At 46.6% G+C, this 14,447-nt stretch overlaps 1 protein-coding gene across 1 annotated transcript in view; it reads right to left on the bottom strand.

Moving 5' to 3' along the window:
- The window catches only part of LOC132835815 (AP-1 complex subunit mu-1-like), a 45,143-nt gene extending 34,346 nt beyond the window's left edge, over nt 1-10,797 (bottom strand). Inside the window, exons 1-2 of the mRNA XM_060854903.1 lie at nt 10,675-10,797; nt 22-178 (exon numbers count right to left, since the gene is read on the bottom strand). Of these exons, the coding sequence (XP_060710886.1) occupies nt 22-178; nt 10,675-10,716 (199 nt within the window). The 5' untranslated portion in view covers nt 10,717-10,797. The remainder of the gene's footprint in view (nt 1-21; nt 179-10,674) is intronic.
- Nucleotides 10,798-14,447: the final 3,650 nt, after the last annotated feature.

Below are 14,447 nucleotides of genomic sequence, written 5' to 3'. Positions count from 1 at the left end.
CTCCGGATGGTGAAAGGATACAGTACAGGTTGCTGTGCTTAATCCACAGGAAGTGCACTTTGCCACGAGTCAGCAGTGGAGACACGGCCCCTTCATCTTCCTTCTGTGTTAACATTGGAATGAAGTGCTCAATCTCCGACATATCCACATCCCCTTTGTAGTTCCGACATATCAGCAGCTGCCCCAACGGAAAGATTCAGGAAAGGATTAGATTAGACTTACAGTGTGGAAACAGGCCCTTCGGCCCAACAAGTGCACACTGACCCGCCGAAGCGCAACCCACCCATACCCCTACATTAACCCCTTACCTAACACTACGGGCAATTTAGCATGGCCAATTCACCTGACCCGCACATCTATGGACTGTGGGAGGAAACCGGAGCACCCGGAGGAAACCCACGCAGACACGGGGAGAATGTGCAAACTCCACACAGTCAGTCGCCTGAGGCGGGAATTGAACCCTGGTCTCTGGTGCTGTGAGGCAGCAGTGCTAACCACTGTGCCACCGTGCTGCCCGATTCTCGAGTTCGAAGACAACTAGAGACACAGGAGGCAGACACTGCACACGCTGATGTCTTGCTTTTCACGGAGCTGTTTGCCGGCCTGAATCCAGAGGCTGCAGTTAGCGGTGCATCACTCTCCGCTGAGTGTGACTAACTCAGAGATTCCCCTGCCCTTACTGCCTGGCACAGGTTGATACACTAGGTCGGAAGAGTCTGGAGCAACAGCAGACCATTCAGCCCCACCAGACTGCCCCACTGTTCACTGGGATCATCTCAGCCTCACTCCACTTGCCCGTCCGCTCTCCCTAACCCGTTAGTCATCAAAAATCTGTCTCGCTCTCCCTTAAATTTATTCGCTGTCCAACATCTACAACCCTGAGGGCTGGTGAATTCCACAGATTCATGACCCTTTGAGAGAAGGAATCCCTCATTTCTGTTTTAAATCTGCCCTTCCTTATCCTAAAACGATGACCTCTCGTCCTAGATTGTTCCACGCGAGGAGAGATTCTCTACATCTGCTCTGCCTATTCCCCTTTAGCATCTTCTACGCCTCAATTAGATCTCCTCTCATTCTTCTGAACTCGAGAGAGAGTACAGGCCTGAACTTTTCAATCTCTCCTCATAAGACCTCTGGGATTGGAGCTCATTACTTCCATGTTATGAACACATCTTTCTTGGCTTCCAAGAGCCGGAGTGGGGCTCAAACCTGGCACTTCTGATTCAGACGCAGGGACGCTACCCCCTGAGCCACAAGATGAGCCAAAACATCACTGCTCTCCCCTTTCGTGCTACTCACAGGTCTGCCCTCTCAGGTAGATGTACAAGGTGTACTGAGTCAGCTCGGACCAGAGTTATCTTCAAGCGTCCTGACCAATATCTACCCCTTAACCAACGTCACCAAAACCATCATTGTTGATGTGCAGCTTGCTATGTGCAGACTGGTTTCTGCCTTTTCCACTGTTATATAAGACAGCACCATACAAATGAGCTCACTGGGGCTCACAGAGTCTCTGCTGCCTCTTTTGAAGACCGTTCCGATCACTCCCACCTGTATCCCTGGACACGATAAGGCAATTTACCATTCCACCTAACCCGCACATCTTCGGATCGTGGGAGACACGGAGAGGATGTACCAACTCCACACAGACAGTCGCCCCTGGATAGAATCGAACCTGGGTCCCTGGGTGCTGTGAGGCAGCAGTGCTAACTATCGTGCCACTCTCACCTCTTCCTCAACTCAAACTGCCCATAGTGTTAGGTGCATGAGCCAGAAGGAGATGGGACTGGGTGGTTTGCTCTTCAGAGGGTCGGTGTGGACTTGTTGGGCCGAAGGGCCTGTTTCCACACTGTAGGAAACCTAATCTAATCTAATCTAATCTCCTTCATCTACTGCCACAGCTGCAGGGCACAGGAACCAAATGCTTGTAACATCAAGGAACTTCGAGCAGATCCGAATAGCAGATCTTGTGGGCCAGGCATACCAGCAGGACCAGGCTTGAAGTCAACTTCTTTTCATATCTGCTCAGCAGCACTCCATCCTGCAGTAGACATTCCCATTATTAAGGAACACACTTGTCATCAATTGCTTCCCAGTTGAGCAATAAATAATGACTTTTCCTGCACCAACTATGTCCTGAGAGAATGGTTACACCCCCAATGCCAGTCTGAACTAAATGCAAAATATGCAAAGTTTATCAAACAATCGATCACCATTTAGCCACCTTTGACTATAACCCTCTGGTTGGGCCCCATTTGGAGTACTGTGTCTAGTTTTGGTCCCCACACCTCAGGAAGGACATACTGGCACTGGAACGTGTCCAGCGGAGATTCACACGGATGATCCCTGGAATGGTTGGTCTAACATACGAGGAACGGCTGAGGATCCTGGGATTGTATTCATTGGAGTTTAGAAGATTAAGGAGAGACTTAATAGAAACTTACAAGATAATGCATGGCTTGGAAAGGGTGGACTCTAGGAAATTTTTTCCATTAGGTGAGGAGACTAGGACCCGTGGACACAGCCTTAAAATTAGAGGGGGTCAATTCAGAGCAGAAGTGCGGAGACATTTCTTCAGCCAGAGAGTGATGGGCCTGCGAAATTCATTGCCGCAGAGTGCAGTGGAGGTGGGGACGCTAAGTGTCTTCAAGGCACAGATTGATAGATTTTTGATGTCACAAGGAATTAAGGGCTACGGGGAGAATGCGGGTAAGTGGAGTTGAAATGCCCATCAGTCATGATTGAATGGCAGAGTGGACTCGATGGGCCGAATGGCCTTACTTCCACTCCTATGTCTTATGGTCTCTTTTTTCCCCATTTCAGGAGCAATCTTTTCTCCGGAGATTAATCTGCGATTCTTGTGAGTGGGAGTTGGCAAGGAGGTGCTGTGTCTCACAGGATGTGGGTGTCAGTGACGGTCACTGGCCAGGCCCAGCATTTATTACCCCACCCCTAATTGCCCAGAGGGCAGTTAAGAGTCAACCACATTGCTGCAGGTCTGGAGTCACATGGAAGTCAGACCAGGAAAGGACAAGAGGGATTTTCATAACAATCGTGGTTTAATGGACCTCATTAGAGTCTTAAACCCAAATTCCATCATCCACTGTTGTCGGACTTGAACTCAGGACATTATCAGGGTCTCTGGATTAAGTCCAGCGATAATACCACTAGGTCATCACCTCCCACGTGTGCTCCCTTCTTGTTCAATTCCAAGACATGCAGTTTGATTTGTAACCTTGATGAGTGAAGTCAAAACTATTCTTGTGGCAAACTAAATGGGATAGGCAGTGGCCATAGCAACCCAGATTTCAAAATGGCGGACTAGTCACTGTTGAGTCACGTCAGAATTCTGTTTTGAGCCAATAAAGTGCACTCTATCGGCATATGGTACAGTATTTGATAACTTTACTTACAAAGAATCAGCCCTTTCAATTTAAACCCTGCCTTCATTACCTTTTGCCAGCGTCTGTAACATCTGCAAGTGACTGACTTCAAATTGGTTGTAAATGAAATGGAATTTGATCCTTTTTTGGCTTTTAGAAGGTCTGAAATTTTATATTTAATCTCCACATAAGTAACAACAATTTGCAATTAACATACCACACCTTTGAGAGTGGCAAGAATGTTACTTCACAGGAGGGTGCAAAGTTAAAAATCCCACAACACCAGGTTATAGTCCAACAGGTTTAATTGGAAGCACTAGCTTTCGGAGCGTTGCTCCTTCATCAGGTGGTTGTGGAGAACACAAATATAAGACACAGAATTTATAGCAAAGGTTTGCAGTGTGATGTAACTGAAATTATACATTGAAAAATACCTTGATTGTTTGTTAAGTCTCTCATCTGTTAGAATGACCATGTTAGTTCCACTTTCATATGTAAATCACAAAACTTTTTTTAGAAAGTTACATTCTCAGGTTAACTGGTGTCAGCCCAGATAGGATGTTGAAAGTGTTGGTCCCCTGTGTGCTGCTGTCTGTGCCATAATGTTTAGACAGATTCTAATCTAAAAAAATCAAGATATTTTTCAATGTATTTTTCAATTGTAAATTGTGTGAGGGGGTGGGGGTGGAAGACAGATTGATCAACAGTCACTTGTGTTATAGAACTGGAGTATTGTTGAAAAATAACATAATTCTGTGAATATTTTGGCCTCGCATTCATCAGGACAGAATCGCAAGAATGCCAAATCTTAAAGGGAACAACAATTTAGCAAGTGGATGGATGGCAACAGGATCCTGGGCAGCACGGTGATTCTTTGGTTAGCACTGCGCCTCACAGCGACAGGGACATGTGTTCGATTCCACCCTGTCTGTGTGGAGTTTGCACACTGTTCCCCATGTCAGGGTGCTACAGTTTCCTCCCACAGTCCAAAGATGTGTAGGTTAGGGTGGATTGGCCATGCTAAATTGCCCCATAGTGTCCAGGGATGTGCAGGTTAGGATGGATTGGCCATGATTTTCCTGCTCCTCAGATGCTGCCTGACCTGCTGAGCTTTACCAGTACCACTCTAATCTAGACTCTGATCTCCAGCATCTGCAGTCCTCACTTTTGCCATGCTAAATTGCTCCATCATGTTCAGGGATGTGTAGGTTAGGGTGAATTGGCCATGCTAAATTACCTCAGTGTCCAGGGTTGTGCAGATTAGGGTGGATTGGCCATACTAAATTACCCATAGTGTTCAGGGATGTGCAGGTAAGGGTGGATTGGCCATGCTAAATTGCCCATAGTGTCCAGGGATGTGCAGGTTAGGTTGGATTGGCCATGCTAAATTGCCCATAGTGTCCAGGTCTGTGCAGGCTAGGTAGATTGGCCATGGGAAATCCAGGGAGTGGGATGGTCTTTGGAGTGTTGGTCTGGGTCAAATGGCCTGTTTCCATCCTGTGGGGATTCTATGATCTCCCCACAGCAACACCTTCCCCAATGCATCAGGGAACCCCCCCCGACCAACAACTTCCACGTCACTCCCTGCCCCCTCCACATTTTGGTTTGATCGATTAAGAGGTGACTTGATCGAGATGTTTGATTGAGGAAGTAAACAGAAACTTCCTGGTGACAATCCAAGAACACAGATCCCAGGTAAATTGGCGATAGAGGTTTTGTTAAACGCAGTGAGACAAATTGATTTGTACTGCATTGCCTGAAGGGCTGATTAAAGTGTTCAATGGTAACATTTGAAAGGTAAATGTTTGAAGATATAAAGAAAAATCAAGAGGATGGTGAAAGAGTTTAATAACTGGGAATAATTGGAACACTCAGGTACCACAGGCTGAATGGCTTCTTCCTGTGCTGAATCTTTCAATGATTCTATCGACAGAAAATGCTTCACATATAAGAATCATAAAGTATGTTGGAGGAATTGACTTATAGTCAAACATCTTGGGAGAGCAGCAACGTTCCACAAACAGCCATGAGGTAAACAACCTGTTAACCTGACACTGTTTGAAGGAAAAATATTGGTCAGGATAACTGTGGAGGAAATGCTCGGTCAATGAAAAAAACTGATGCAGCATCTGACGTACCCATCTGAAAAAGCAACTCGGGTCGATCTTGACTTACTTCTGGCTAGGCCAGTGTTGTTTACCCATCCCTAGTTGTCCCATGAGTTGAATGGCTTGCAACCTATTTCAGAGGGCAGTTACGTCCAGATGGATCTGTGGGTCAGGAGTAGGCTACTTTTCAGATTTCCAGGGTTCACTCAGTGCCCCATTTGAAGTCAAACAGAGATTTCCTCACAACACTGGGAGAGAAAGACCTGCATTTTTATAGCGCCTTTCACAATCTCAGGACAGTTCAGAGCACTTTAGAACTTTCTCCCTTTTTGGTTGGTCTGTGGGTGTACGTACAGTGTGGAAGCAGGGTGTTCAACCCAATGAGTCCTCACCGATCCTCTGAACAGCATCCCACCCAGACCCACCCCATCCCGACCCTGCATTTCCCATGGCTAACCCACCTAACCTGCACATCCCTGAACACTAGGGGCAATCTAGCACGACCAATTCACCCAACCTGCACGCATTTGGACTTTGGGAGGAAACTGAAGCACCCAGAGGAAACCCACACAGGCACAGGGAGAATGTGCAAACTCCACACAGACGGTCACCCGAGGGTGGAATTGAACCTGGGTCCATGGTGCTGTGAGGTAGCAGTACTAACTACTGAGCCACCATGCCATCCCAGACATGGACTACTGCAGTTCAAGAATGAACTCACTCGTCATCGTATTTACCCAGATGGACCACTGCTCACACCTTGTGGTATTTGCCACCTCTATCAGTGTGTGGTACGGGTGATGGGTGTTGGCAGAGGCTCACTGCCACCAATCCTCCATTTTTGCTCAATCTAGTACTCAGTGGTAGAGGATACACCACTGTAGAGTATCTATAGAACAAGCACTGTTCTTTGAAAACAAGAAGGCTTATTGTACGATAGCAAGAAGTACAACTACATGTTTTCAGGCAAATTCTGTGAGCCATCAATAGTGTCATGACATCCAAACAGCCCCAAAGTATTTGTGGAAATATTGAACTTTTATATAGAGTCATGTAAGAAACTACAGAGTTTGTGAACACAGCCCAGTCTGTCACGCAAACCAACCTTTTGGTCCAACTCGCCCATGCCGACCAGATATCCCAACCCAACCTAGTCCCACCTGCCAGCACCCAGCCCATATCCCTCCAAACCCTTCCTATTCATATACCCATCCAGATGCCTTTTAAATGTTGCAATTGTACCAGCCTCCACCACTTCCTCTGGCAGCTCATTCCATACACGTACCACCCTCTGCGGGAAAAAGTTGCCCCTTAGATCTCTTTTATATCTTTCACCTCTCATCCTAAACCTATGCCCTCGAGTTCTGACATAGTGGAGATTCAGCTAGTGCAAAAGGGCAAATTATTATTTAAGTGGAAGCAGATTCAAAGTACATCAGTGCAGTGGGACCTGGGCATATCCAGCTAGAAGCGTAGAATCTCTATAGCGTGGAAGCAGACCATTCAAAGCATCAAGTTTACACTGAAGAGTATCTCACCCAGATGTACCCCCTATTCTATATCTCTGCATTTACCAGGGCGAGTCTGCATGTTCCTGAACACTATGGGTAATTTAGCATGGCCAATCCATCCAACCTGCACATAGAGTCAGAGACTCAGAGATATACAGCACGGAAACAGATCCTTCGGTCCAACCTGTCCATGCCAACCAGATATTCCAACCCAATCTAGTCCCACCTGCAACCACCCAGCCCATATCCCTCCAAACCCTTCCTGTTCATATACCCATGTTGCAATTGTACCAGCCTCCACCACTTCCTCTGGCAGTTCATTCCATACACACACCACCCTCTGTGTGAAAAGGTTGTCCCTTAGGTCTCTTTTATATCTTTCCCCTCTCACCTTAAACCTGTGCCCTCTAGTTCTGGAAAAGCCTACTGGACCTGATTATACATGCATGTTTGTTTGAAAAAAAACACACACATAGTCTAAAGAATGCAAAATCACTAGGTAGCTGGACAGAGAGAGAACCTGGACTATATCACCTGGTGGGGTGTCTAGGAATATTTAAAGGGATGGACTTAAAATGGAAGAAATCTGTAACCGCTTGTGAGTTATCGTAGAATGCTAACATGACGGTAGGTAGCACAGCAGTCTAGGCAAGACATGTTTTGTGCCTTTTTCCCCTTTCAAAAATAGAGGGCAAAAGGCACTTCAACACTTGTCTGTGTGCGCTAACAGAATCCAATGTGCTATTGAATGGACAGTCAAGAAGGCACACAACACCTCTTCTTTCATAGGCGGCCAAGGAAATTTGGCACGTCCATAAGGACACTCGCCAATGTCTGGAGCTGCAACGTAGCAGGCATTCTATCTGGATGCATCATGGTTGATATGGCTCTGCCCAGGACAGTAAGAAATGACAGAGTTGTGAACACAGCCCAGCAAACCGACCTTCCATCCACCTACACTCCCCGCTGCCTCAGGAAAACAGCCAACGTAATCAAAGACTCCTCCCACCCCTGGTTATAATCTATTTCACCCCCTTCCTCCTGGCAGAAGCTTAAACGGAAAAGGTTTAAAAGTTTAAGGAACAGTTTCTCCCCTGCTATTTTTGAAGACTGAATGGACCTCTAACTACAAATCTAACGTCAATCTTGCTTTTTCTGCACCTTCGTTGCAGCCAGAATTTTGTTTTCCTCACTCTGTTCAATCACCCTGTGATCTCTGTAGAGTTTGCTCTGCCTGTCCAACACGCAAAACAAAACCTTTCACTGTATTTAAGTACATGTGACAGTAATAAATCAAATCAAAAAAGGTGCCCATTTGTTCAAATGAGGTATCCATGTGAACTAGCTCGGATGCTAACATTAGTGTGCATTAAAGTCACCATTGGAAGAACAATTCACCAGGCTCCCCTGTACCAAAGGTAAAATGATTCTCTTTGACTGCCAGAAGGAGTCAGACAGACAAATGTAAACAGGATAAAATAATTCCAACTGACGTGCCAGGAATCTCAAAATCAACCGCTTAGCCATTGATACTATCCACTGTTCAGAAACTAACCTCTACATATTAGGGTGGCACGGTGGTTAGCACTGCTGCCTCACAGCACCAGGGTCCTAGGTTCGATTCTGGTCTGTGGGTGACTGTGTGTGGAGTTTACACACTGTCTGCGTGGGTTTGCTCTGGTTTCCTCCCACAGTCCAAAGGTGTGCAAACCAGGTGAACTGGCCACTCTAAATTGCCCCATAGTGTTAATCAGAGGAAAAAGGAACAGGGTGGGTTTCTCTTTGGAGGGTCGGTGTGGACTTGTTGGGCCAAAGGGCCTGTCCCTACACACTACAGGGAATCTAATCTAATAACTTCCATCATTTTTCTTCAAACTCACTTCTCATTTCTAATCTGCATGTATGTGTGTTGAGTTATTCTTTCTTCCAATGTTTAGTAACTCAAACTCACTCTTTTGTTAACTTAAGAAATGGGCTCCTTTTATAATAATTTAGTCTCAGAGAATGTCATCAAAAAGGTTGGTGAACCTTTTCAATTTTACATTGTAGCGACCAACCAAGGTGGGGGGTGGGGGAGGAGGTGGTCTGTGGGTGAATAACGAAAGGGAACCAGTTTATCCCTCCTCATTATGGAGGAGGCACAGGAGCTGAAACTGGTGTACCTGTCTAAGAACTATAATAACTCTGGGAACCTTGCCCGATCTCTGCTACCTAATAAAATGAGGTTAGAAATCACAACACCAGGTTATAGTCCAACAGGTATATTTGGAAGCACTAGCTTTCAGAGCGTTGTTCCTTCATCAGGTGATTGTCACCTGATCACCCGCGTCCAACGCCAGCGTCCCCAAATCATAATAGACTGGGTACAAGCCATACAACACAGAAACAGACTCTTCGGGCCAATCTGTCCATAATTCCAGACTAAACTAGTCTGATCTGCCTGCTCCTGGTCCATAACCCTCCAAACTTTTCCTATCGTGTACTTACCTGGCTATTCTTTAAATGTTGTAACTGTACCCACATCCATTACTTCCTCAGGAAATTCATTCCACACATGAACTCCCTCTGCATAAAAATAATTGCCCCCCCCCCCCCATCTCTTTTAAATCTCTCTCCTCTCGCATTTAAAATGTGCCCTTAGTTTTGAAATTCCTCATTTTGGACAACTACCATCAACTCTATCTATACCCTTCATGATTTTGTAATGGTCACCTTCAACCTTCTACACTCCAGTGAAAAAAATTCACAACCTGTCTCACCTCTCCTTATAACTCAAATCTTATGCCAAACCCCCACTTTCTCAGTAGCAATTAAAGATGGGCACCAGAAGTTGGTCTAACCAGTAACACCCACATCCCGTGAACACAGATTGTTAAACTGCAATAACACAAGCTCCCACAATCATTAATAATCTAGGTTTTTTTTCTTGTGACATCATTTGATGGATAAATACAGACCAGGGAAAACCTTCCATTTCTTTGTGAAATCACAACACAGTATTTTTTTTTAACCTGAGGGAGCCAATACCATCGAATAGCCCATCCCCGAGTCACTCTCCACTGCACTAACCCCCAGACTTAGGGGCAACAGTGGGGCATCAGTTTACATTTTCTCTCTTAACACTCGGTTCACTGGAGTGAGACCTGAACCCAGGATCTTCGGACTCTGGGCTAAGGAAGCCATCCACTGAGTTAGTAACATTAAACCGGCGAATACTGCTGAGTCCGCTACCTGTTTGATTACTGCTGTGTACAATGCAGATTACCAAGACCTGGTACCAGCTAGAAGTAGGAACTTTACCTTCGGAAATTAGAACAAACCGTGTTACGTGAAACCAGGCGAAAGTCGAGAAATTAGTGTGTACCTTCTAAGAATAAAAAACCATCTTAAGTGCAGATACAGTGACATCATTAAGGCCTTACCACATCAAACCCAAGTAAGTATGATTCTGCATTTATTTGCAAAAGCCAGATTAATTTACAACAACATTAACTTCCCTTCACAGTTGATGTCCATCTTTAGCTGCTGGAAAGGTGAGGGCTGGAGTGTTTCTGACCCACTAAATCTCTGGGAGGCACAGACTCCAGACTCCAGACTCCAGATCGTGTGGACAGGAACAACTCCCACCTACCCCCGAGCCATGCAGGTTAAACTCCCTCCCCCTTCCCTTACCTTGCCTTTAAGGTCCAGAATAAAGACTGCAGAGGCTGACATTGGGAGCTGGAGAAGTTGCAGAGAGTCCCACGGAGCCAGGCAGAGAGCAACTTCCTCCTTCCTGCCTTCCAGGTTGTCCCTAGTCACACGCCCACGTCAGCGTCGGCAGGTACATCTGTCAGGGACCCACCCCTTTAAGGGCGCTGCCTCAGGTGAGCCGTCCCAGCTTTTGGGAACAGCCCGGGGAGCTGTGCAAAACCCAGGCATGCCAGGGGGGAGCTCCCCACCCCCTCCTAGTCCAGCCACACCCACAGGCAAAAGGACCAGAAGGAGAAAGATCTGGGAGAGTAGGAAAGGAGTTTGGGAGGGGGGTTGGGATTATGTTCAGTTCGTTTTTAATCATCCCAGTGATTTCTCAATCAGCAACAGTGCAGGCAATAATTATCCAGGAATTCGTCTCTTCTGAGAGACACCACAAGGCAAGTTTCGGAATGGGTTGTGCGAAAGTTGCAGAATCCTCCTTCTCATAGAATCCATGCAGTGTGGAAACAGGCCCTTCGGCCCAACAAGTCCATACTGACCCTCCAAAGAGGAACCCACCCAGACCCATTCCCCTACATTACCCCTGACTAATGCACCTAAAATGCACATCCCTGAACACTATGGGTAATTTAGCATGGCCAATCCACCCTAACCTGCACATCCCTGTACACTATGGGGTAATTTAGCATGGCCAATCCACCCTAACCTGCACATCCCTGTACACTATGGGGTAATTTAGCATGGCCAATCCACCCTAACCTACACATCCCTGAACACTATGGGACAATTTAGCATGGCCAATCCACCCTAACCTGCACATCCCTGAACACTATGGGACAATTTAGCATGGCCAATCCACCCTAACCTACACATCCCTGAACACTATGGGGTAATTTAGCATGACCAATCCACCCTAACCTGCACATCCCTGAACACTATGGGACAATTTAGCATGGCCAATCCACCCTAACCTGCACATCCCTGAACACTATGGGACAATTTAGCATGGCCAACCCACCCTAACCTGCACATCCCTGAACACTATGGGACAATTTAGCATGGCCAATCCACCCTAACCTGCACATCCCTGAACACTATGGAGTAATTTAGCATGGCCAATCCACCCTAACCTGCACATCCCTGAACACTATGGGACAATTTAGCATGGCCAATCCACCCTAACCTACACATCCCTGAACACTATGGGTAATTTAGCATGGCCAATCCACCCTAACCTACACATCCCTGAACACTATGGGTAATTTAGCATGGCCAATCCACCCTAACCTGCACATCCCTGAACACTATGGGACAATTTAGCATGGCCAATCCACCCTAACCTACACATCCCTGAACACTATGGGTAATTTAGCATGGCCAATCCACCCTAACCTGCACATCCCTGAACACTATGGAGCAATTTAGCATGGCCAATTCACCCTAACCTATACATCCCTGAACACTATGGAGCAATTTAGCATGGCCAATCCACCCTAACCTGCACATCTTTGGGTTGTGGGAGGAAACTGGAGCACCTGGAGGAAACCCACACTGACATGGGGAGAAGGTGCAAATTCCACACAGATAGATTAGGTCCACACCAGGGACAGTCGCCTGAGGCTGGAATCAAACCTGGGTCCCTGGCACAGTGAGGCATTAACTCCGGGATCCAATCTGTGTTGAGGGAAGGGAGACTATCCCTTGAACGAATGGGCCGAAAGGCCCTTAGTCCTGATAGCTATCAAATTACCTGTAGGATTGTGACTTTGGAACTCTCTGCCATTGAAGGCAGTGGTGGGGGGTAACATTAAATATTCCTTTTAAGAAAGGTCCTTGCTTTCCCACAACACCAGGTTATAGTCCAACAGGTTTATTTGGAAGCAGTTGCTTTCGGAGCGACGCTCCTTCATCAGGTGATTGTGGCGTCTAAGATCATAAGACACAGAATTTATAGCAAAAGTTTACAGTGTGATGGAACTGAAATGATATATTGCAAAAGACCTGGATTGTTTATTAAGTCTCTCATCTATTAGAATGACCATGTTGATTTCAGTTCTTTCACATGTAAATTCCAGAACTTTCTAAAAGGTACCTTTAACAATAGGTGCCATGTCGGCCCAGATAATGCATTGACGGTGTGAGGTGCCCTGTGTGAGGCTGTCTGTGCCCCAATGGTCAGACTGATTCTAATCAAAAAAAGGGAGTTACAGAATCTTACATGGATTCATACAGTTTTTCAGCAAAATAAAATGTAATTCTACAAGTAAAAATTCTCCTCACAAACTTACGTGTGTGTGGGTGCGTATATATGAGTGTCTGTGATAGAGTGTGTATGTGTGTGAGTGTAAAGTGGTATAAGTCTGTGAGGGAGGGTGTGAGCGTGGGTGTCTGTGTGTGCGCGTATGAGAGAGAGCTTGTGTATGAGAGAGGATCTGCGTGAGTGTATGGTTCTGTAGGAGTATGTGTTTGTCTGTCTATCAATGAGTGTGTGTGTGTGTGTGTGTGTGTGTGGTGCATTGGGGTCACCTGGAGTGTGACATGAACCCAAAGTCCCTGTTGAGGCCATCCCCATGGGAACCAAACTTAGCTATCAGCCTCGGCTCAGCCATTGTGCCTTGTTGCCTGTCTCAAAGTCCGCCTTGGAGGATGGTCACCTGAAGATCCGAGGTTGAATGTCCCTGACCACTGAAGTGTTCTCCGACTGGGAGGGAACACTCCTGGCTGGTGATTGTTGTGCGGTGTCCATTCATCCGTTGCCGTAGCCTCTGCTTGGTCTCACCAATGTACCATGTGGCAGGGCATCCTTGCCTGCAGCATATGAGATAGACAATGTTGGCTGAGGGACATGTACATGGTGGGAAGTGTCCCCACGCGTAATGGTGGTACCCGTGCCGACACTCTGACACGTCTTGTACCGTGACAAGGTTGTATGGTGTTGTCCTGAAAGCTGGGCATTTTGTTGTGAGCAATGAGCTGTTGGAGGCTTGGTAGTTGTTTAAGTGTGGGATGTGGAGGTATGGGGGAGGGTCTTGGCAAGGTGATCATCTTCATTGATAATGTGTTGCAGGCTGCGAAGGACATGGCGTAGTTTTTCAGCTCCTGGGAAGTACTGGACAATGAAGGGTACCCTGTCAGTTGCAGCTTGTGTCTGTCTCGTGAGGAGGTCATTACGGTTTCCCACTGTGGCACGTCGGAACTGGCGGTTGATGAGTTGAGCATTGTACCCCGTTCTTATGAGGGCATCTTTGAGCACCTTCATGTGTTTGTCATGTTTCTCCTCAACTGAACAGATCCTATGTATGTGCAGGGCTTGTCCGTAGGGGATGGCTGTTTTAATATGTTTCAGGTGGAAGCTGGAGAAGTGTAGCATCATGAGGATATCCGTGGGTTTGCGGTAGAGCGAGGTGCTGAGATGCCCATCCTTGATGGAGATGCGTGTGTCCAAGAATGAGACAGATACAGAGAGGAGTCCATGATGAGTTTGAAGATGGGATGGAACTCCTTGATATCACTGTGTAGTTGTTGCAGTGACTCCTCACTGTGGGTCCAGAGGAAGAAAATACTGTTAATATACCTGGTGTATAGTGTTGCTGACTGACCTGCTGTGTTTTTGCAGCACCGCACTTTTCGACTCTGATGTCCCCAGCATCTGCAGTCCTCACCTTCTCACAGATTGTGAATAGCTGGGGCCCAAGCACTGAGCCAGTGTGGTATTTGACCTCCACCCCAGAAATGACCCATTTATTCTG

This window comes from Hemiscyllium ocellatum, chromosome 45 (assembly GCF_020745735.1).
Source record: "Hemiscyllium ocellatum isolate sHemOce1 chromosome 45, sHemOce1.pat.X.cur, whole genome shotgun sequence".
Taxonomy (NCBI): domain Eukaryota; kingdom Metazoa; phylum Chordata; class Chondrichthyes; order Orectolobiformes; family Hemiscylliidae; genus Hemiscyllium; species Hemiscyllium ocellatum.
The sequence above is the reverse complement of the archived record's forward strand: the minus strand, read 5'-3'. Positions and strand labels throughout refer to the sequence as shown.